The sequence below is a fragment of the Bombina bombina genome, chromosome 5 (assembly GCF_027579735.1).
Source record: "Bombina bombina isolate aBomBom1 chromosome 5, aBomBom1.pri, whole genome shotgun sequence".
Classification (NCBI taxonomy): Eukaryota; Metazoa; Chordata; class Amphibia; order Anura; family Bombinatoridae; genus Bombina; species Bombina bombina.
The window spans coordinates 576328630-576354425 of record NC_069503.1 but is presented as its reverse complement, the minus strand read 5'-3'; the positions used below and the strand labels follow the sequence as shown (position 1 = coordinate 576354425).

The following is a 25796-nucleotide window of genomic DNA, read 5'->3' as shown; positions in this document are numbered from 1 at the left end:
GAAAAGGAAAATTTTGGAGTTTCAAATCCAATTAGACAAATTACAATTTTCAGAGCTAAATTACACGAAAAGGGGACATTATGACTAAAACATTTTTATATAAAAATCACCAGGTGTTTAGGTGACAGTGTTTGTTTGTGCAGATGAGCTACAAAGTTAAATATTTTGCACCATTAATTTTCAGTGGAGTTTTATCATTCTTTTATACCATGACTTATGAGTAAGGCGCTATACTACCGAAACGCGTAAGACTGTTCTGGTCTGTCCGCGATGTTTTTACCAATGTGTTGGGTAATGCCTTAAATAAACTCTTTTGGATTCATTTACCTCCGTGCCCATCTTGTTTGTTCTATTATGTAAATCTACAAATGTCAAAAAAACATGAAAGAGAAACAATTTCAGTGAAAAATATCTGCTTTATTTCGGCTACTCAGCTATATTAGCACTCATTTTCATTGCTATTTCCTATTTACAACATTTGTAGTATATACTCTAGAAATTTAATACAGTAATTCCGAAATAACAAGAAACAAAGTTTAGTGAGTTTTTTTTTTTTTTTTTTACAAAATGATCCTTCTGTACAATGAGAAATTTTATAATGAAAATCATTTTCTCAAAGTATCAACAGCACCACTTTAACAGAGGTGCAATGTTGGCAGCAAAAATAATGCATAAAGTTCATAAAAAAAAAAAAATATCTTTGTTTTTGGATACAAATACAAGACCGTTAGTACCGTAGATATACACTTTATGGAAAACAATTGAGTAACAAATGAATGCACTTACATTTTTTATACAATATGAGGTAAAAAATACCTTTTAAACCATTTACAACCTGGAATAAAATAATACAAGTTCTTCCAAAATTGATGGCTTTAAGAAGTTCTGTTAATTAAAGCAAATGACAAACTGGTTTACAGTTCAAAGATTTTCTGTTACTGCAATGGCACATTGGGAATTGAGTTAAATTCTGTGGCACAATTAATACATATATATATACATACATACATGTCTACTCATAAACTTGTCCATTAATGTACAATCAGTTTTATTGTCTACAACCTGATTTTATTTTTTTCTGGTTATATAAAAAAAATGTAGTTATCAAAGTGACAAAAGAAAATGCCATTTGATTACTGAATTAGAGAACCAATTCCAACCACTGCATATATATTTATATACAAAGTTTAAAAAAATAGACATTTTCCTAGTTTTTCATTTTACACCAACACTGGTGTAAAATTAAGAGGATGTAGAATTTGTGGAATACAATTGCATCATTTCAAATGGCGATATTAGCTTTTCCTAAGATGAGTTTTACTTACAAAAGTCTGAATATTCCTTCTTTTAGAGATTATACAGCTTAAACTACTCAAGAAAATTGTTATATGATTGGAGGAGATGTATGCATTCAGAGCTTCCGGATACTTTGGGATATGGAAGATGGTGGCCCTTCATGCCGGTTGGCTATTTTTGGAGCCAAATTTATACTTGTGAAACAGCAACACACTAAAATCTGTACAAATCCGGATTTTTAGCGTGTTGAGGTTTCACAAATATAAATTTGACTCCAAAAATAGCCAACCAGCATTAAAGGCCACCATCTTCCATATTCCGAAGTATCCGAAAGCTTTAAATGCACACATCTACTTTGAACTTTTGAATTTACTTTTAAATGCAAACTAACTGTAATCAGGGTGTTCAATAAGCTGCAATAATGTATATCCAGGCAATTGCCTTGTTTCTAGAGGGGAACCTTCAACATACTTCCAGGGTGTTACTTTATTGGAAAGAGTAATCCCTATAGCACAAATGTGTCAAATTAAAAGGACACTAAAGTTAAAATTCAACTTTCATGACTCAGAGGATGCAATTTGAAGAGTTTGCAATTTGCTTGCATTATCAAACTGTGCACTTTCTGAGGCACCAGCTACTACTGAGCATGTGCAATAGTTCACAGTATACACTATACTGTATGAATCTATGATTGGCTGATGGCTGCCACATGATACAAGGGCCAGCAAATTGAACTAAATATTGAAATTAGTCAGAAAAACAATCTACTGTTCATTTAAAATTCTTAGAAAATGTTATTGCATTGTCTTTTTTATGATACATTTGTTGATTATGCAATTCAAGTGTATTTGATGATCTTTTTAAAAGGACTTTAAGAAAAATGCAGCTTTAGCAAAAACATTTTGGTTACAGCCAATCAGGTTCATATGAAAGCCCCTTCATTAAGCATAAAACATACACAATTAAGCCAATTACATAATTATTGTAGCCTCTGTTTTGGTTTTTATAAACCAAAGTATCAATTTAAATCTAAAAAGTGTTTTTATTTTTAATAAAACCTGGAATGGAATAATATATGCATCAGTTAAATATGTTGTTATACTTTCTGTGGGTTTCAACATATATTATGCTATAAGTTCTCCATCCAAGTAATATAGTAAAACAAATAAAACAATCACAGATGTTATTAATGCAGCTTATTTAACTACCTTTTTAAAACAGTACTTTGCCCCCAGTCAAATTATACATTTGAAAACTTAAAACTAGATAATGAACAAATTTAATTTAGCTACGTTGCAGGGTCAGGTTGGTGTCAAAATTGGTTTATGTTTAACTCATACTAAAATACATATGTTTCAACAAAGAAAAAAGGTCTAGTTATAATTAATCATAACAGATGAAGTGTGCAAAAATATACAACATTGTATCTCAATAGTATATTCAGGTAGACATGTGTACATATCTCAAAATAGAAATGATACCTGCTATAAAAGCATTTTGTGACTTTAAAAATATGAGAAATCTTTCAGGCCGGTTCATATATTGGTCCTTACAGTATTTATACAAAATACAATGAAATTACATTCTTGAAAACATTAAAAAGAAGTGACTATAAATAACAAACACATTATGCACGAATAACACAAAGAATGATCCTTTACATTTCTAACAAAGTAATACTGCTATAAGAAATGAAGAGAAGGAAAACGCATCAGTATAAGGACCAAGTATCAAAATTTACATAACCAAATTAGCAGATTTAAAGGGAAAGGGTCCTGTAAAAAATGGTATTTCCTTAATGTGTTTCCAATGACTTAACTATGAAATAGCCGTTTTGCTAATTAAAACCACAACACATTCAAATGAGCTGAACCAAGAGGGAGAGCAGACTAAGGTAAGGTATAATTCACTTATTAACTGTTTCACTGCTGAGAAGCTCACAAAAAGTGGCCTCAGAGGGAACACTGCTGTCTACCACCCCTATTGGGAGTATGATTTCTTCTGCTGTACATTGTTTACATAGCTTTTCTATGACCAGTACTGCAATATTAAAATTTTCAGTATAGATGGTGGTTTTAGCAAGTGAAAGCAGCTATTTCATATTATAAAAAGGTAAACAAACCACATTTAAAAGATTTAATACAAACCAGCAGGTAAAATAGAAAGATAGGAACATATTAAATTGGGGGGGGGGGGCGGAAATATTACAGTATACTGTCCTTTTCAACAATGATGTGTCTGTCTGCTTTGTTACTGAACTACACGGTATATTCTAAAAAATGTTGGAGCTCACACAAAGGTTTACTGGATAGTGGCCATAAAACCTAATGCTGACCAAGCAGGTGATAAAGTTGCATATGTTGGCCAAACTAAACAAAAATTTAATGATGTAAACCAAGAAATATATTTAAATGAAGCCTCACCAGTTTCATTAAATCAAAAAGAAAGATGGAAAAATCTGAATATATTTTACAAGGTTTAATAGCTTTCCCATAGCATGTACCTTGCCTACTGGGAATAATTTGGTCTCAATTTTTTTTTTAAAACAAATAAAACAAATGACAAAAAGAGATTAAACTATTACAATCTCAAAACATGTCTAAAAGTCATACACAAATGTGCCACTGTAAAGCTGGATGAACGACCTTTTTGCATAATTACTGAAAAATACAAATGTTTCCTACTGGTAAACTATCACATCATTAAACAGGTTGACTACTTAAAGGGACATTAAACACTTTGAGATGGTAATCTAAAATGATAAATCACATATATAAAAAAGAAGTCTGCAATATACTTTCATTATTTATTTTCTCCCCTTCTCCTGTAATTCCATTCTGAAATTGTGAGCTTTTCAGTTCCTGTTAGAAATTAAAGGGCAGAACATTGTTATATTCCCCACAGCCATTGGCTACACTCTCTAGTTAACTATTTATAACTGTCCCTAATTGGCCACAGCAGAGAAGGTAACCTAAGTTACAACATGGCAGCTCCCATTGTTTCATAGACACTAAAACTTTACACTTATTTTGTCAATATTTAAACACCAAATGAAACTTTAAACATACATCTATGTGTTATTCTCAAACTAATCTTTTCTTTGAATGCATTATTCTATATAGCATTTATTTAGTGTTTAATGTCCCTTTAAGATAGCTGCCCGAAGGTTAATGTCTGAAAAATTGCAGTATGAAAATACAACTGGAACATGTGATTTGTTTAAATTTGTACTGATAACCCATTTTAAAGCTTTATATAATATACTCAATTATATCAAAATTGAGTACAAGGTAGTGTATTTATATACTTTGTATACTTAAATCTTCCATCAGCTATGTGCAATTTAAATTTAGTATAAACTTTATTGTGAGGGGAAAAAAAACAGTGACAAGAGAGCCGAACTGAGCATGATACTAAATGGGGATTGGTGTGGAAATTCAGACATATTTTAATGAGTCTCGCTGAAAGAAGAAAAGGGGTGGACAAAAGGAACTAAAACAAAGTGTGTGGTTTGTATTTAAAAACATAAATTAAAATTAAAAGCTCTTGACAAAGTAAATGAAACGCCCATAGTTTTGTATCAAAAATTATAAAATGATTATCTCCATGAAAAAGAAAGGCTGTAGATAGAGTTAAGTTCTAAGCAAGAATGTTTTGACCTTAAAAATGGACACAACACTATATACATTTTATAAGCATAGTATTGAGGCAATTTCCCACATACCACTTGTCATGGTTGCCGCCATGATGAAATCTAGCTTTCCCTACACAGTGATGAGACACGTGCAGCAACTCTCCTTCATATACCTGCAGTGAAACCTTGGTTCCAAAATAAGCTAAAAACACAGAAATAGGCTGTTGAAACAGGATCGCTATTATTAAACCCCTCTTGAGGACCTTGATAATGTCTTGCAATATACTTAGGTCCACCCCTGACGTGTGCCTTATTTGCATTTATACTTACTAATAAGTAAGTCATTGTAGTGAAAGGCAATATATGAAAAGCACTTAAAGGGACAGTCTAGTCCAAAATAAACTTTCATGATTCAGATAGGGCATGTAATTTTAAACAATTTTCCAATTTACTTTTATCACCAATTTTGCTTTGTTCTCTTGGTATTCTTAGTTGAAAGCTTAACCTAGGGGGTGCATATGCTAATTTCTTAGATCTTGAAGGCCACCTCTTTTCAGAATGCATTTTAACAGTTTTTCACCACTAGAGGGTGTTAGTTCATGTGCTTCATATAGATAACACTGTGCTCATGCATGTGAAATTACCTGGGAGCCAACACTGATTGGCTAAACTACAAGTCTGTCAAAAGAACTGAAATACAGGGGCAGTTTGCAGAGGCTTAGATACAAGATAATCACAGAGGTAAAAAGTATATACATATAACTGTGTTGGTTATGCAAAACTGGGGAATAGGTAATAAATGGATTATTTATCTTTTAAAACAATAACAATTCTGGTGTAGACTGTCCCTTTAAGAACTGAACTTTATTTAGTTACTTTACTTAAATTTAGTAAATTATTGTTTGTTAATATAAAAAAACATCTTGTATTATAACTTAAAATAACAGTGACAGCAATGGGGATGCTAAAAACCTTAAATTAATTAAAGGAACTAAGTACAGTAGTACTGAATAATTGGTAAATACACAATAAAAAAATTAAATAGCACATATTTAGAATTTGAAATGAGCAGTAAAATATATTCTGGCAAATTTCAAAGTGAATCCAATTTGCCATCCCACATTAAATCACGTGAAATCAGCCAATCATAAAATGCACATAATATATACTGTGTATTTTTGCACTCAGAAAGTGTGCATATAAAAATAAATGTGCACGTCTTGATAATGAAAGTAAACTGGAAGTTTTTTGTTTTTTTTATTGCATGCTTTATAGAATAATGAAACTTTACATTTGACCGCAGTGTCCCTATAAAAACATATCCCTCTGTAGGATAGAGAACTTGTATACCAATAATACAATTATCAAACTCAATAGTGAGCAAGTTAAAAATGTTATTTGCCCACTATTGTAGTTTTTTGATTAACGTCTTTGAGCAAGATATTTTTTTCTCTCTTATTTTAATTCACTTCTTGTTTGTGGGAACCCAGAAATCAGGGAATGGGATAAGGGTGGGGGTAAATATTGTTTGGTAAAAGGCAATAAGATTTAATTGAACAAGGATGTTTAATAACCATAGACTGATTATTGAATATATAACATTGGTTAACCCCTGCATTTACAACTGGAAACAGTTTGATAATTGTCTTATTGGTATAAAAGTTATCCATCCCACATAGTGATGTGTTTTTAACACCTTAACGAGCGTCGATGTACAGGGTATGTGAGCAGTCTATAACAGGCCTAGTTTATAGCACAGGTCTTGCCACTGTCGGCAAGATCGCACTATATCTACATGCCCCCGGATGTGAGGCACGAAGTACTAGCCGAGCTTTGCCACTGCGCTAGTAAACCCCTTAATGACCACATGGGCACGTCGGTCATTAAAGGGTTAATCAATGGGGCTGTTACTTTTATTCTTATTATAATAAGTTACATTTATTATATTAACAAACAATAACAAACTCTCTTTCATGGTCAGGTTTTAATTTAGTACCCAAAAGCAACATATTGCACAAAAGCAATAGGTGTTTGTGTCCTTTAAAAAGATTAAAACGGAGCAAAAAAGCATTTTATTAAAATGCCCAGCATTTATACTCAACTATAAATAAACTACTAAAAAGGTCCCATTTCTTATAAAATACTAGTGTTGTGTGTAACCTGGTGCATTGTTTATTAGGCAGACCAACTATTTAATTTAGTACTAAGATGTGCCTTCAGTAACAATTCTAGTACATTATTCTGCAAAGATGGTGTCTGTGTTTGGCTGCACTGACGCATTTTGATCGCCAATCTTTTTTCCAAACTGTGATGTTTAAAGCATGTCCTTTTATATGCATGATAAAAAATGTGGATGCACCATGTAGCTTTTTATTAAGCATAAGTGCAACTATTTTATAGGTTAAATGTAAAAGAACCGATGACAAGAAAAAAATAATAATTGTATTTTGATTAGATTTTGTGTTGCTCTAACCTGGTTTACCAGTTAGCTAGGTTTTTACTTGTATGATTTGTTAACTTATTTTACTCTTTCTGCACATTCTAAGCAGATATTTTCATTCTGGAAAAAAAAATGTATACTTATTCCTTAGTTCCAGTTGAAACATTTTCAGTTGTTATTAGATTTGCTACTATTTTCAAACATCCGTTCCTCCTTTTAAAATAAACAATATATATATCTTGCATAAAATTTTAGTACTGCTGTAAAAAGAAATAAAAATGATATTGTTGGTGGCACTAACCGGTATTACACTTGACTTTGAAGGCATGTAGTGATCTATACAAAAACAGTTGCATAAATGATATCTCCCCCAGGCTTCAAGAGGTATATTTTGTAAGCAATGTATATATAAATTTGACACATTACTAACCCATACAAAAAAAGGATTTGTAAAGGTTACAATTTACTGACCAAAGAGAAATAAAATACATTTGATTAAGAAAATGAAATGCACACTCATGAAAAATATTTTCAAAATTTCCATCTGTTCCAGAGAGCGGAAAGCAGGAAAGTTAATTTAAAAATAAAAATGGATTAAGACCAGCATATACGTTTTGTACCATTCTGTTTTATAGAAACATTTCTAACTACACATTTACAAAATGTCCTGGGAAGTTATCGATCCAAGAGCAGCGCAAGGATCAGAGCGGTTTCACTTTACCTATGCGCAGTAATTCTTGGAATTTAAAATCGCTGAAGTTCCTATAATGCTTCAGAAAGGCAGCATTGTTAATTCAGTCTCCTCTGCGAGGTAGAACAATTTATCTTCGGATCAGGCAAATCGGGTAAAGAAATGACCGACTAAATTTCAGTTCAAGGTGAATTACTACATTTTAATGCCTTCTTGCTGGGTTAACTGTGACAGAGTTTTCTTGATGCGTAAAGCAGTCAGCCGAGCCGCACCGTTGGCATACCAACACTCCCGCATTATTTTGGCCATGACACGTAATGCCTGTTAAGATGATAGTAAATTTAATCTTATTAAGTCACTTCATTTAAGATTTTATACAGATGTTAACAACACTAAAAGTTTAAAAACATAGGCATGAGGTCTGAAATCTTCAACCACAAATGTAGACAGTAGACATAGGATATATGAAAGAACTTATTAAACCCTTTGACAACTAACAACTAAAGTAGTTTTAGTCATTTGTACTCATTTCAATTACAAATCACTTTCAATGCTCTGTGAAGTAGCCACACAAATCATACCTTGATTTTTATTGCAAACCAAGCACATCAGTTAATAGAAATAGCCAAGTATGGTAAAACATAATGGGAAATGTAAGATTTGCATTTTGCGTTATTTTCTATATATTACATGGTAAACAACAGTATGAGAGGGGGATTATTTCCTAAAATCTTCAGTTTATTGTTTTCCCATTTAGCACCAATTCACCTTCCCAAAACACCAACATTCAGGTTTTAACACCTGTGATATGCAATTAAAAATATTAATGGAATATTAGAAGATAAAATGTAATATTTGTGTCCATTTATACCATCTTGCAATTTATGCAGACAATAGGGAAACTGTCTAAGGGGCCGATTTATGAAAGTGCGGACGGACATGATCCGCTGTATTAGCGATCATGTCCGCTGCACATCGATAAATGCCGACAGCATATGCTGTTGGCATTTATCATTGCACAAGCAGTTCTGGTGAACTGCTTGTGCAATGCCTTCCCCTGCAGATTTGCAGCCGCTAGCAGGGGTGTCAATGAACCCGATCGTATGCGATCGGGCAGACTGCTGTCTGTCGTCTCAGAGGTGGCGGACGAGTTAAGGAGTAGCGGTCTTAACTCCTGTATATAAGATACAAAGAGAACACCACAAATTCTATAACAGAAATTGATGGGGCCAAATACCCCTGTTTCCACTCAAGCCTTGAGGCTCGTTGGAAACAGGAGTTTAGAAGCAGCTGTCTTAAGACCGCTGCTCCTTAACTTGTCCGCAGCCTCTGAGGCTGCAGACATCAATCCGCCTGAACGCATATGATCGGGTTGATTGACGTCCCCTGCTAGCGGTCGATTGGCTGTGAATCTGCAGGGGGCGGCATTGAAGGTCGTCTCTTATTTCTCTGACAGTTTTTACAGCTAGACAGTGCTAGTTCAAGAGTATCAGATGTTTAACATTGTGCTCACTCCCGAGGAGTTACCTAGGAGCCAGCACTGATTGGCTAAAAAGCAAGTCTGTCAAAAGAACTGAAATAAGGGGGAAGTCTGCAGAGGCTTAGATACAAGGTAATCACATAGGTTAGTTATGTAAAACTGTGGAATTGGTAATAAAGGGACTATCTTAAATCCCATTTGGAGTTTGACTAAAAGCCTGTGGGGAAACCGCAAAGTAGAAAAGGTTTTCTGGTCTGATGAGACCAAAACAGGATATTTTTGGTTTTAGCACAAAATGCTACATGTGGTGTAAAGTCATCATTGCTCATCACCAAACCCAATGTGCAATTTTTTATTTTTATTTTTTACCTTGTGTCATATTTTGCACCTTTAAAGTGCAAGGTAAATTGTGTATATTGAACGGTACTAATCTCAATACATTTTAATTCCACAATGTAAAACACAAAATGTGGAAACGTCCAAGTAGAATGGTGGTTGTGCATAATATATATATATATATATATATATATATATATATATATATATATATATATACATACACACACACACACATCTATCTATCTATATATACACACACACACATCTATCTATCTATATATCTCAAAAGTCAAAATAGCGTATAGCCCAGCACTCCAACCAGGTGGAGCAGCCACAACCTGGGTGCAATCCTTATAAGAGAAAGTTAAAGAACAATGTAGAAGAAGGGCACTCTCAGGGTTTGTATAGAGACAAATATTTTCTTTATTCCTAGAACATTAATACATGGTCGACGTTTCGGCCCTCAGTTGGGCCTTCATCAGGACAGGTATTATCTTTAAACTGCCGAGTGGCAGTAATAATAGATCCAAACAAGCATGGATCTATGACTACTGCCACTCGGCAGTTTAAAGATAAAACCTGTCCTGATGAAGGCCCAACTGAGGGCCGAAACGTCGACCATGTATTAATGTTCTAGGAATAAAGAAAATATTTGTCTCTATACAAACCCTAAGAGTGCCCTTCTTCTACATTGTTCTTTATATATATATATATATATATATATATATATATATACACACACACACACAAATCTATCTATATATACACACACACACAAATCTATCTATATATACACACACACACAAATCTATCTATATATACACACACACACAAATCTATCTATCTATCTATCTTTACACACACACACACACATCTATCTATATATATATACATACATATACACACACACACATACATTTACTGGCACTCTCTAGTCTTTTACAATCACAACTGTATTTATTGCAGTGATATTTCAGGGATATAGCTCCCCTCTCTCAATTGTGATGTATGTTAAGATAAAAATATACCTCACACATCAGGGTTTATAAAATACCAACTAACAGGTCAGACTTTCAGGAAGTCTGAAATATGTCACATGATGTATAATTAAGCTGCTTAGTAATTATGGTTAGCTAAAAATTAAAGTTAACCAGTTATTAGTTACCATTAAAGGTAATCCTGAAAAATCTGGCCTGTTAGGGCTGGTAACAAAAACATGTGCATTACAGTAAGGCAGACGGAAAACTTACTTCACAACTTTGCCACCGGTTTGGAATGTTTGGTCTTAATTTCTGTTCGCAGACGACCTTCCTCATTTCTTCTACTGATGGGTCAGATGGCACAAGGTCATAATAAGGTAGTTGATAATCTTCATGGATCCCTAATAAAAATAAATAAATTAAATGAAAATTTTTCCAGGTATCCATTTTTTAATTCCCCCCCCCCGAAATAAATCTAACATACAAAAGGAGTTCTAATGTTTATGTACAAAATGCATTTAAAATTAGCTTAAAGGGACAATGTACTGTAAAATTGCTTTTTCTTTAATATGTTTCCAATGATTGGTTATACCAGCTGCAGGTATAGAATGTATGAGGCAATTTTTCTTTAGGGTTATTTTTGTATATGAAATAGCAGGTTTTGTTCTATAAAACCACAAGCCATTAAAATGGGTTAAGCTTGCAGGGGAATCAGATCTCCTTATTTTATTACTTTTTGTACACACACATGCTTCTTTGTAGCATCTCTGTGTGTGTACCAATACCCAATAGATAACATTAAAGGGACACTGTACCCAAAAATTTTATTTCGTGATTCAGATTGAGCATGAAATTTTAAGCAAATTTCGAATTTACTCCTATTATCAAATTTTCTTCATTCTCTCTGTATCTTTATTTGAATTGCAAGAATGTAAGTTTAGATGCTGGCCCATTTTTGGTGAACAACCTGCGTTATCCTTGCTGATTGGTGGATAAATTCATTCCAGAGTACTGAATCCAAAAAAAAAGCTTAGATGCCTTCTTTTTCAAATAATGATAGCAAGAGAACGAAGAAAAATTGATAATAGGAGTAAATTAGAAAGTTGCTTAAAATTGCATGCTCTTTATGAATTACAAAAGAAAAAATTTGGGTTCAATGTCCCTTTAACATTGTATTACTTCTCTCGCCTAACCACCGCTGGGAGTGTAATTTCTTCTGCTGGCTATATTTACACAGCTTTTCTATAGCATATACTTAAAGGGACACTCAGGTTAAATTACATTTTCATGATTCAGATACATCATGTAATTTTAAATAACTTTCCAATTTACTTCCATTAAAAAAATGTGCAGTCTTTTATATTTACAATTTTTGAGTCACCAGGTCCTACTGAGCATGTGCAAGAATTCACAGACTATACGTATATGCATTTGTGATTGGCTGATTGCTATCACATGGTACAAGGAGAGTGGAAATATGCATAACTTTGAAATTTGTTATAAAAAAATCTACTACTAATTTGAAGTTCAGACTAAGTGCTATTGCATTGTCTTGTTATCTTACATGTTGTTGATTATGCAAATCTAATGTGTTGACTGGTCCTTTAAAAGAACAGCCGAAACCAGTGGTTCGCAAAGGGGGCGGTGGGATTACTGATAGGAGAGAGAAAGATTGAAGGGGGTTCTGGGATTACCATAGGGAGCACTAGTAGGTAAGGAGTGAAAGATTATAATTAAAGGGGCAGTCTACTATAAAATTGTTATTGTTTTATAAGATAGATAATCCCTTTATTACCCATTGCCCAGTTTTGCATAACCAACAGTTATATTAATACACTTTTTACCTCTGTGATTACCTTGTATCTAAGCATCTTCTGACAGCCCCCTGATCACATGACTGTGACTGTTTATTATCTATTGTCTTAAATTTAGCATTGTTTTGTGCCACGGCCCGGCTGTTGAGAAACCAGGGCATAAATCATAATTTTAGTACACTGGATGTGCAACAAAATACAAATATGTAAATATGTACTTAGTAGTACAAAATCAATGCATAATTGTTTTTTGGTAAAATTGGCAGAACATGGGAGTGTATGAAATTGTTTTTAAAATCCCAGAGTAATTCTCTAAACATTTCCGTCTTGCAGATCTCACTGTTTTTTCTTTAAAATTAAAAGGTGGCAGCAAGCTTTCTCCTACATTGGTGTATCCGGTCCACGGCTTCATCCTTACTTGTGGGATATTCTCATTCCCTACAGGAAATGGCAAAGAGAGCACACAGCAAAGCTGTCCATATAGCCCCCCCTCTAGCTCCGCCCCCCAGTCATTCTCTTTGCCGCTCTGAACAAGTAGCATCTCCACGGGGATGGTAAAGAGTATGTGGTGTTAGTTGTAGTTTTTATTTCTTCTATCAAGAGTTTGTTATTTTAAAATAGTGCCGGTTTGTACTATTTACTCTACAACAGAAAGTGATGAAGATTTCTGTTAAAAGAGGAGTATGATTTTAGCACCAGTAACTAAAATCCATTGCTGTTCCCACGCAGGACTGTTGAAACCAGAGAACTTCAGTTGGGGGGAACAGTTTGCAGGCTTATCTGCTTAAGGTATGATCAGTCATTTTTCTAACAAGACCAAGTAATGCTAGAAGACTGTCAGTTATCCCTTCTGGGATAGGTAAGCCATTTTCTTAGACTCAGTGACAGAATTAAGGCTTATAACTAGGGCTCTATGCTGGTTGACACTATAGTGGGCTAAGTCGATTTCTTTTTAACATGTTTATGTGACATTTTAAGTGTTTTTCAGACTTTGAAACACTTTTGGGGAATTATATTACGCCTGGCAGTTGTTTAGACACCTAATCTTGTCAGAAAGGCCCCTTCACTCTGCAATGCAGAGGGAGGAGGCCTCATTTTCGCGCCTCAGTTGCGCAGTTGCTTTTCACTAGGCAGTTCATGCAGCTTCACGTGGAGTGTCCAGAGGCTTGGAAAAGAACTTCAGAGAGACTTATTACTTATTTGAATAACCCTTAAGGAAGGTAAACGCCGCAGTAAAGACTGTGGCATGGGACTGTAGTGTTTTTAACCGGTTAATTGCTACTATTAGCTCCGGTTTGGGCATTAAAGGGTTAATTTGTCTGAAAATTGGTGTGCAATACTTTCAAAGCATTAATACACTGTGGTGAAAAATTCATAAAAATCGGATATTTCTTTGATGTTTTTCTGACGTTTCAGTAATAAAGTGTGTACTTTTATTATTTAAAGAGACAGTAACGGTTTTGTATAAAATAACTTTTATTGCATTAAAGTTTTACCTAAGTCTGTCTAACATGTCTGTGCCTTCAGATAGCCTATGTTCTGTGTGTATAAAGGCCAAGGTGGTTCCCCCATTAAATGTATGTGTGAAGTGTGCCATAGCGTCCAAACAGATAAAGGACAGTACTGTCACATTTAAAGATGTTGCCCAAGATGATTCTTTAAATGAAGGTAGTGGGGATAGTTCATTATCCTCTCCTTCTGTGTCAACACCAGCTTTGCCCGCGCAAGCGATACCTAGTACATCTAGCGCGCCAATGGCTGTCACTATGCAGCAATTAGCAGCAGTAATGGATAATTCTCTAGCAGCCTTTTTATCCAAACTGCCAGCTTTTCCTAGAAAGCGTGATTGCTCAGTTTTAAATACAGAGGATGAGCAAGCAGAAGCAGAGGATAATTTATCTGTTGTGCCCTCACATCAATCTGAGTTGGCGGTGAGGGAGGGCCTGTCTGAGGGGGAAATTTCTGACACAGGAAAAATTTCTCAGCAGGCGGAGCCTGATACCATTGCATTTAAATTTAAGCTAGAACACCTCCGCGCTCTACTTAAGGAGGTGCTAGCGACACTTGATGATTGTGATCCTTTGGTGATTCCAGAGAAATTGTGCAAAATGGACAAATTTTTAGAGGTCCCAGTGCACTCTGATGCGTTTCCGATACCCAAGAGGGTGGCGGATATAGTGACTAAGGAGTGGGAGAAGCCAGGTGTACCTTTTGTTCCCCCTCCTATATTTAAGAAAATGTTCCCCATTGTTGACCCCAGAAGGGACGCATGGCAGACGGTCCCTAAGGTAGAGGGGGCAGTTTCAACGTTAGCTAACCAATAGAGGACAGTTGCGCTTTCAAAGATCCTATGGATAAAAAATTAGAAGGGTTGCTTAAGAAAATCTTTGATCAGCAAGGTTTCCTTCTTCAACCAATTTCGTGCATTATTCCTGTCACCACGGCGGCGTCTTTTTGGTTCGATGAACTAGAAAATTCGCTCCAGAAGGAGATTCCATATGATGAAGTCATGGACAGAATTCACGCACTGAAGTTGGCTAATTCCTTTAGTTTAGATGCCGCTTTTCAATTAGCTAAACTAGCGGCGAAAAATTCAGGTTTTGCAATAGTGGCGCGCAGAGTGCTTTGGCTAAAATCTTGGTCGGCGGATGTGTCGTCCAAAAAAAAATTACTTAATATTCCTTTCAAGGGTAAGACCCTATTCGGACCAGAATTGAAAGAGATTATTTCAGACATCACTGGGGGAAAGGGCCATGCCCTTCCACAGGATAGACCTTTCAAAGCAAAAAATTAGTCTAATTTTCGTTCCTTTCGTAATTTCAGGAACGGACCGGCTCCTAGCTCTACAGCCTCTAGACAAGAGGGTAACGCATCCCAGCCCAAACCAGCATGGAAACCATTGCAAGGCTGGAACAAGGGGAAGCAGGCCAAAAAGCCTGCTCCTGCTACCAAATCAGCATGAAAGGATAGCCCCCGATCCGGGACCAGATCAAGTAGGGGGCAGACTCTCTCTCTTTGCTCAGGCTTGGGCAAGAGATGTCCCAGACCCCTGGGCGATAGAGATTGTCTCTCAGGGGTATCTCCTAGAATTCAAGGACCTTCCCCCAAAGGGAAGGTTTCACATGTCTCGCTTGTCTTTAGACCAGACAAAGAGACGGGCATTCTTACATTGTGTAGAAGACCTTTTAAAAATGGGAGTGATACAACCAGTTCCAAAAGCAGAACAGGGACTGGGTTTTTACTCAAACCTGTTTGTAGTTCCCAAAAAGGAGGGAACGTTCAGGCCAATTCTGGACTTAAAAATTCTAAACAAATTCCTCAGAGTTCCATCGTTCAAAATGGAAACAATTCGAACTATTCTACCTATGATCCAGGAGGGTCAATACATGACTACCGTGGACCTAAAGGATGCATACCTGCATATTCCAATCCACGAAGTTAACCATCAGTTCCTAAGGTTCGCCTTCCTGGACAAGCATTATCAGTTTGTGGCTCTTCCCTTCGGATTGGCCACTGCCCCAAGAATTTTCACAAAGGTGTTAGGGTCCCTTCTAGCGGTGCTAAGGCCAAGGGGCATTGCGGTAGCACCTTACCTAGACGACATCTTAATTCAGGCGTCGTCCTTCCACAAAGTGAAGGCTCATACGGTCATTGTTCTAGCCTTTCTAAGGTCTCACGGTTGGAAGGTGAACGTAGAAAAGAGTTCCCTGTCTCCATCCACAAGGGTTCCCTTCCTGGGAACGATAATAGACTCGGTAGAAATGAAGATCTTTCTGACAGAGGTCAGGAAGTTAAAACTTTGAAACACTTGTCGAGTTCTTCAAACCATCCCTCAGCCCTCCATAGCTCAGTGCATGGAGGTAATAGGACTAATGGTTGCGACAATGGACGTGGTTCCATTTGCCCGAATTAATTTAAGACCACTGCAACTGTGCATGCTCAAACAGTGGAATGGGGATTATGCAGATTTGTCTCCCCAGATACAAATGGACCAGAAAACCAGAGAATCGCTCCTCTGGTGGTTGTCTCAGGATCACCTGTCTCAGGGAATGAGTTTCTGCAGACCAGAATGGGTCATTGTCACGGCCGACGCCAGTCTCTTAGGCTGGGGCGCGGTCTGGGACTCCCTGAAAGCTCAGGGTCTATGGTCTCGGGAAGAATCTCTTCTCCCGATAAACATTTTAGAACTGAGAGCGATATTCAATGCGCTCCTGGCATGGCCTCAACTAGCGGAGGCCAAATTCATAAGATTTCAGTCGGACAACATGATGACTGTAGCGTACATCAATCATCAAGGGGGAACAAGGAGTTCCCTGGCGATGAGGGAGGTATCCAGGATCATCAATTGGGCAGAGGATCACTCTTGCCACCTATCAGCAATTCACATCCCAGGTGTAGACAACTGGGAAAAGGATTATCTGAGTCGTCAGACTTTCCATCCGGGGGAGTGGGAACTTCATCCGGAGGTTTTTGCCCAGTTAACTCAGCTATGGGGCATTCCAGATCTGGATTTGATGGCGTCTCGGCAGAACTCCAAGGTTCCACGCTACGGGTCCGGTCCAGGGATCCCAAGGCGACATTGGTAGATGCCTTAGTGGCGCCTTGGTCGTTCAATCTAGCTTATGTCTTTCCACCGTTTCCTCTCCTCCCCAGGCTAGTAGCCAGGATCAAACAGGAGAAGGCTTCGGTAATTCTAATAGCTCCTGCGTGGCCACGCAAGACTTGGTATGCAGACCTGGTGAATATGTCATCGGCTCCACCATGGAAGCTACCTTTGAGACAGGACCTACTAGTGCAAGGTCCATTCGAACATCCAAACCTAGTTTCTCTGCAACTGACTGCTTGGAGATTGAACGCTTGATTCTATCTAAGCGTGGGTTTTCGGAATAAGTTATAGATACTCTGGTTCAGGCTAGAAAGCCTGTAACCAGGAGAATTTACCATAAGATATGGCAGAAATATCTGGTGTGAATCCAAGGGTTACTCATGGAGTAAAATTAGGATTCTAAGGATACTTTCCTTTCTCCAAGAGGGATTGGAGAAAGGTCTGTCAGCTAGTTCTCTAAAAGGACAGATATCTGCTCTGTCTGTCTTGTTGCACAAACGTCTGGCAGCCATGCCAGATGTTCAGGCGTTCGTACAGGCGTTAGTCAGAATCAATCCTGTCTACAGACCTGTGACTCCTCCTTGGAGTCTAAATTTAGTTCTTTCAGTTCTTCAAGGGGTTCCGTTTGAACCTTTACATTCCATAGATATTAAGTTACTATCTTGGAAAGTTTTGTTTTTGGTTGCTATTTCTTCTGCTAGAAGAGTTTCTGAATTGTCTGCTTTGCAGTGTAATTCACCCTATCTGGTGTTTCATACAGATAAGGTAGTTTTACGTACCAAGCCTGGTTTTCTTCCAAAAGTGATTTCTAATAGAAATATTAACCAGGAAATAGTTGTTCCTTCTCTGTGTCCTAATCCAGTTTCTAAAAAGGAACGTTTGTTACACAATCTAGATGTGGTTCGTGCATTAAAATTCTATCTAGAAGCAACAAAGGATTTCAGACAGACATCATCCTTGTTTGTCGTCTATTCTGGTAAAAGGAGAGGTCAGAAAGCTACTGCTACCTCTCTTTCCTTCTGGCTAAAAAGCATCATCCGATTGGCTTATGAGACTGCCGGACGGCAGCCTCCTGAACGAATTACAGCTCACTCTACTAGAGCTGTGGCTTCCACATGGGCTTTCAAGAATGAGGCTTCTGTTGAACAGATCTGTAAGGCAGCGACGTGGTCTTCTCTGCATACATTTGCCAAATTTTACAAATTCGATACTTATGCTTCTTCGGAGGCTATTTTTGGGAGAAAGGTTTTACAAGCAGTGGTGCCTTCCGTTTAGGTTACCTGACTTGTTCCCTCCCTTCATCCGTGTCCTAAAGCTTTGGTATTGGTTCCCACAAGTAAGGATGAAGCCGTGGACCGGATACACCAATGTAGGAGAAAACAGAATTTATGTTTACCTGATAAATTTCTTTCTCCTACGGTGTATCCAGTCCACAGCCCGCCCTGGCATTTAGTCAGGTTTATATTTTTGTTTTGTTTTTTGAACACTACAGTCACCACTGCACCCTATGGTTCTCCTTTTTCTCCTAACCGTCGGTCGAATGACTGGGGGGCGGAGCTAGAGGGGGGGCTATATGGACAGCTTTGCTGTGTGCTCTCTTTGCCATTTCCTGTAGGGAATGAGAATATCCCACAAGTAAGGATGAAGCCGTGGACCGGATACACCGTAGGAGAAAGAAATTTATCAGGTAAACATAAATTCTGTTTTTATCAAAATACTCAAAAAACAAAATTACCCTAAAAGGAAAACCTATGCACACGAAAATAACAGTGAATTTAAGGTACAATGAACGGAAAACAGCTTAATTTGATTTGTTTTAGGCATAATATCAAAGTTTAAACATATGCAGAGTCCTACCTGTTTACTACATTCGCCATTGTTAACTTTTATGTAACAGATAGCTATTATTACTTCTATGGGAGACATCGCCACTTGCAGGAACAGCCCAGTTTTTAAAAGAATTAAATGAGGGCTGCCCCTGCGAGTGTTCGAATGACAAACACATCTAGATCAGCGATTTTTTTAAGAATCGGCCCCTTAGAGAGAATGGAAAATGAACATTTCAGGACCTCAATGTCAAAGTCCCCCACTGGGAGCACTATTTTATCCCCAGAAGTTTAAGTTCACAAATGCTCAGCATAGTTGTGGAAACAATAGGCAAAAACAGTTATTTCAGATGAAAAAAATAAAGGTGAAGGAGTTATCTGTAAATAATTGAATACACTCTAGTTGGTAAAATGGATATTTGGGAACACTTTTCCTTATAATTGCAGAGTACCTCGAACAAAGCTGATATACGAAGAGGCATGCTTGAGTGTCTACTTTTAAAAAATAAAAATATTTTGCAGTAGCACTATAAAAAGTCTGCTATATTAATAAAATTAATCTATGGCCTCACATATTCACAGCAGAAAATTAAGTAGATTTGAACATAACCATAGACTTCTTTATATAAGTTGTCAGTGTGTGTAAAAAGACCAAGTAACCATACGTATCTGGTATCTTGCAGGGAGATCAGACTTTTGTAATAAGCAATATAAGAGAAAACAGACAGTCATAAAATACAGCAAGCAGCACTAGCTGGAATATTTAAAGGGACAGTCTAGGCCAAAATAAACTTTCATGATTCAGATAGAGCATGTAATTTTAAACAATTTTCCAATTTACTTTTATCACCAATTTTGCTTTGTTCTCTTGGTATTCTTAGTTGAAAGCTTAACCTAGGAGGTTCATATGCTAATTTCTTAGACCTTGAAGCCCACCTCTTTCAGATTGCATTTTAACAGTTTTTCACCACTAGAGGGTGTTAGTTCATGTATTTCATATAGATAACACTGTGCTCGTGCACGAGAAGTTATCTGGGAGCAGGCACTGATTGGCTAGACTGCATGTCTATCAAAAGAACTGAAAAAAGGGGCAGTCTGCTGAGGCTTAGATACAAGATAATCACAGAGGTTAAAAGTATATTATTATAACTGTGTTGGTTATGCAAAACTGGGAAATGGGTAATAAAGGGATTATCTATCTTTTAAAACAATAAAAATTCCGGTGTAGACTGTCCCTTTAACAACCATCCCTCTGGATCAAATTAGCAGTTAGACATGGTACTGTGTCTTTAAACTGGAACTGAAACATTAATAGCATGGAAAACCTGAAATGCACAACCAAAATGAATATACTATGAGAATAAAGAGCTCAGTGTAGCCAGAAATGGATCAGTTTACAGCACAGGACAATATACAATGGTCTCAGGTCATAGAAATGTTTCCAGGAAGCATCAGGTAACTCATATTCATGTGTTTGGGGCCACTCAGACATTCAATCAGAGTACAAAAAGTAAAAGGGCAGCTATTAAACTGCAGTATCTATGCATAATACATATACACCTTTTGCAGGACTATTAAACTATTCAACAGTTCAAAAAGATGGAGATGACATGTAATCTCTAAATTCTTATTTCCAAGAGATTGAAAAGCTTTAACCTGGATCATGTTTAATGAATTTGATGGTAAAACAAGCCTGCAATAACAGCCCTCATCGTAATTGTAAAGCCAGCTTTATTAGTAAATGAAGCTTGAGTTTAGTTTCTGGATGACTAATTATATGCATCGCTAACAATTTTACATTTAGAAAGGGACAATGAACATCTTGAGATTGTAACAAAATGTTTATGGATAATACAACAACTTTGCAGTAAACTTTCATCATTTCATTGTGACCCCTTTTGCTGTAATTTAAGCATAAAAATTGTGGATTCTCCAGTTCTAAGAACGATAAGTGCACATAGCACATATCCTAAGGCTAACCCTGTCACATATCTGTCCTAATCAGCTTCAGCAGAGATGAGAACTGCAAACACATCCTGTTTTGCTACTAAAATGACCACGGCTACTTCAGTAACAAGTTTGGAGTGGCTGCTCCAAATAAGGTAAGTGCTAGTTGTTTTTGTCGACACTGGAGTTGACAAATATATATGACACTTTGGAGTTAGTTTGAATACAGATTAGCGACTTTTTTAAATGCAAGGGATGAGTTTATACAATGATATCTGCAGGTTTAACAAAATATGTAGGGGGCAAAAGAAACCGTTTTAGAAGCAATGGAACACTCAAGTCAAATTAAAAACTTTCATGATTCAGATACCTGATAACCTGTTGCCAAACTCTTCAAGGACTGACTACACAGTATTAACCCTCAAACTGCCTGATAACAAGTTACCTACTCCTGCATTATTAACTGTTTCTTGTTTACCCTTCCTCTGTCTGAGTATAAGTGGACTATCCCTGCTCTCCTGATTCTGTGGAAGACGTTTCCTGTAACCAGTTCCTTACTCAAAAGTCCATTTGGCTGATATCTTGAATTACTTTGGACTCAGGCTAACCCTGCTCCATATCGTGAGTACATTGTTTTTTAGAGGCTGTCATGGGGTCACGTCCTGGATTAAACTCAGAGTGCAAGGGTGTTGTTTAAGTTCGCCCTAGCATTTGGGTCTTCTTCTGGACTTTTCCTAACCTGACAGTACAAATGGGCCATAATATGGACCCTGATGAGTTATCCAGGGCTGTGGCTCTACAAGGGCAACTTCTGGGAAATAATTCTGCTCATTTGCAATCTTTGGATTCCAAGCTTGACCAGATTACTGCTCTGCTACATAACCTCTCCGCTCCTTCTCAAGCTACTGTGACTCCTACTGCAGCTGCTACTAGCTCCAATGCTGTCTTTAACCCACCTCAACCTGTTGGACAGTATATACCACAAATCCCACTTCCAGATAAATATGACAGTAATCCTGAAGAATGCCGTGGATTTCTTAATCAATGTTGTTAACACTTCAGAAACAATCCAAGTTTTTTCCAATTCTACTTCCAAGATCACCTTTATTATTTCCCTCATGAAGGGTAAGGCTCTAGCCTGGGTGTCTCCTCTTTTAGAGAAGAATGATCCTTTACTACAGGATGTGGAATTATTTGTGTCCATTTTTTCTTCTGTTTTTGACAAGTCTGGGAGGTCTGCAGCTGCTGAGGCAGGACTTTAGCCGCAAAAACTGATTGGAACCATGGAGCCTTACGGGCAGCCTTTCGCAAGGGACTTTGCGAACGCCTTAAAGTGAATGTCAATTTTATCTTCATGTAAGCCTGCTAAGCGTTCATCTATGGTATACAATTAAAATCATTATGGTTTTTTTTAAATCCGAATTACGATTTTATCATAAATTATAAATAAATAATTCTACCGTTTATTTCAAAGCTCCTCCCAGAGCCGACTTCCTTCTTCTATATGTCTGACGTATACAGCGGTCCCACCCGCTCTATACATATGTGTCAAGCGCACCCTTGAGAGAGAGAGTGGTCCTGCGCATGCGCAACAGCAGATCTCAATGCCACTTACTTTCAGCGATCGAAGGAGCAGACGTATATTTTTCATTAGCAGCGGCATTGAGCATGCGCGAATCGTGGACGCGCATCTAGGTTCCATCCGATGAATAGGGATTAGCGCATGCGCACAATACTAACGTGACGTAGGAGGAAAGGGGATGAATCCCACGGGGTATGAAATGTGATTAGACAGAATAATCTGAGAAATCTGTCACTCAAAACTGATCTATAGCGGGCGGAGATGCAGCGTGAATAGAGATAGACTTCAAAGTTCAAATTTGTGAGTACTATTCTGTTTTATAAAGGAATGATGAATGAAAGTCTAGTTATTTTTAGATTATGTTTCATGTGGCGTGACCGATTGCAGTTAACTTTACATTCACTTTAAGGATGAACTTGTATTTCGGGAACTCCCCGATTCATTGGAGGGTCTTATCAATTTGTGTATTACTCTGGACGCCTAGCATTCTGAACGTCTTCAGGAGAGAGATAGGAATCGGAGATCCTTTGTTAAATCTTCTTTTCGTCCTCCTATTCGAACCTCAAGTCTGTCTCATAATAATTCCCAATCTCCTGAGTCTGCGGAACCCATGGAAGTAGGAGCTATTAAATTGTCAGAAGCTGAACGCCATAGAAGGCGTACTCTTGGATTATGTCTGTATTGTGGTACCAAAGGACATTTACTGAAGGACTGTCCTATCCGGCCAGTAAAAGCCAAGGCTTAACTTTTGATAGAGGGACAGAGTTAAGCCAGAATCCCATGTCTTCCCTCAATTCTAAACTTTTTGTTCCTGTAACTATCTCTTTTGGAGACACCAAGTTTAAAGCTCATTGACTCTGGAGCTGCTGGAGTTTTCATTGATTCAAACTTTGCTGACTCTCTCAGGATTCCTCTTCAAGCCAAGAAACAGTTAATTAAGGTAACCACTGTTAGTGGACAGCCTTTAGGTTCTGGTATCATACAAAATTCTACCATTCCTCTTCTTCCGTCTGTGGGCATACTCCATTCTGAAGTTATTTGTTTTGACGTCATCACTTCTCCCCCCATACCGTTGATTCTGGGGTTACCTTGGTTGCAGCTTCATGATCCAGTCTTCTCATGGTCTAAAGGAGAACTTATTTCCTGGGGCACTACCTGTTTCAAACATTGCCTGCAAAATCCCTCAAAACCATCTGGTCCTGTCGTAGCTATGGTGGAAGTTCCTGATTCATTGCCTAATTACTATCATGCCTTTAGTGATGTGTTTTCTAAGAAGGAGGCTGAGAAATTACCTCCACACCGGATATTTGACTGTCCTATCAAATTGTTTTCAGGGGCTCCTCTACCTAAGGGAAGGACCTATCCCCTCTCTCATGAAGAAAATGTCTCTCTTGAGGAATACATAAAGGACAACTTAGCCAGATGATTTATTCGTCCTTCCTCATCACCTGTGGGTGCGGGTTTTTTCTTCATTGGGAAAAAAGATGGAGGTCTCCGTCCCTGTATCGATTATCGGGCCTTGAATCAGATTACTGTCAAAAACAGCTATCCTCTGCCGCTCATTCCTGAGTTATTTGATCGTCTTCAAGGTGCTTCTATTTTTTTCAAGTTAGATCTACGTGGGGCCTACAATTTGGTCAGAATCCGTAAAGGAGACAAATGGAAGATGGCATTTAACACTAGATTTGGTCACTACGAGTATCTAGTAATGCCATTCGGATTGTGCAATGCACCAGCAGTATTTCAGCACTTTGTTAACGAAATCTTCAGAGACTATCTAAATCAATTTGTTATCATTTATCTTGACGACATTCTGATCTATTCCAAAACATTACAGGAACATGTACATCATGTAAGACTGGTACTTCAAAGGTTACGAGACAATTCCCTGTTCGCTAAATTGGAGAAATGCTCTTTACATCAGAGTTCTATTCCCTTTTTGGGTTATATCTTTTCAGAATCAGGTTTTGAGATGGATCCTGCTAAACTTTCGGCTATCAAGGACTGTCCCAGACCAACTACTCTCAAATCCCTGCAGAGGTTTCTTGGCTTTGCCAATTACTATAGAAAGTTTATTAAGAACTTTGCTGACATCACGTCTCCGCTCACTTCTCTTACTAAGAAAGGGCAAAATTGTAAGAACTGGTCCACTTCGGCAGTACAGGCTTTTGAAACACTAAAATCAGCATTTTCTTCTGCACCTCTTCTCAGTCATCCAATTCCTGATCTCCAGTTTATTTTGGAGGTTGACGCTTCTTCTATAGCAGCTGGAGCTGTTCTCTCCCAACGTGATCCGACTACCAGCAAGATACATCCTGTGGCGTTCTTTTCGAAAAAATTCAATCCTGCCGAGTTAAATTATGATGTGGGCAATAAGGAGCTTTTGGCTATAAAATTAGCTTTGGAGGAATGGAGGCATTGGTTAGAGGGTACCAGTCAACCTTTTTTCATTCTGACAAATCATAAGAATCTTTTATACCTCCATACAGCTACTCGTCTCAATCTTAGTCAGGCTCGGTGGGCCTTGTTCTTCTCCAGGTTTAATTTTGTACTTTCCTATGTTCCTGGTTAAAAAAATTCCAAGGCAGATGCTTTATCTAGGCAGTTTCAATCTTCTGAGCCTTCTCCTTTGGATTCTGAACCTATACTACGTCCAGTCAAAGTTTTGGCTCAAGTATCCTCTTTTCCAGTACAGGCTTTACATGCTGCTCAAGTCCGGGTACCATCTACTTGCAAACTACCTTCTGGTATCCTGTATGTACCCAAAGGATTATGTCTTACGTTTCTACGTTGGGCTCACGACAACATTTCAGCAGGTCATCCTGGAGTAACCAATACTTTGTGGAAACTGAAGCAGCATGTTTATTGGTCCACTATGAGGAGGGATGTTAAGGATTATATTGCTGCTTGTGGTCCTTGTGCTTCGAACAAACAATCTTCTCATCGACCGTTTGGTCTATTACACCCTCTTCCTATTCCTCATTACCCTTGGTCTCACTTATCCATGGAATTCGTTTCAGATCTTCCTGTTTCTGCTGGAAATACGACCATTTGGGTAGCGGTGGATCGGTTCTCCAAGTCTGCTTACTTCATACCTCTTCCAGGCTTGCCTTCAGCTCAAAGACTTTCTGAACTCTTCGTTCTACATACATATATCTCAT

The 25796-nt window shown here is 37.5% G+C and overlaps 1 protein-coding gene across 1 annotated transcript in view; it reads right to left on the bottom strand.

Annotated features, from left to right (window-relative positions):
- Positions 1 to 396: 396 nt before the first annotated feature.
- LOC128660598 (TGF-beta receptor type-1) overlaps positions 397 to 25796 on the bottom strand; it is a 123616-nt gene continuing 98216 nt past the window's right edge. Inside the window, exons 8-9 of the mRNA XM_053714524.1 lie at positions 11131 to 11261; positions 397 to 8382 (exon numbers count right to left, since the gene is read on the bottom strand). Coding sequence (XP_053570499.1) covers positions 8257 to 8382; positions 11131 to 11261 — 257 coding nt within the window. The 3' untranslated portion in view covers positions 397 to 8256. The remainder of the gene's footprint in view (positions 8383 to 11130; positions 11262 to 25796) is intronic.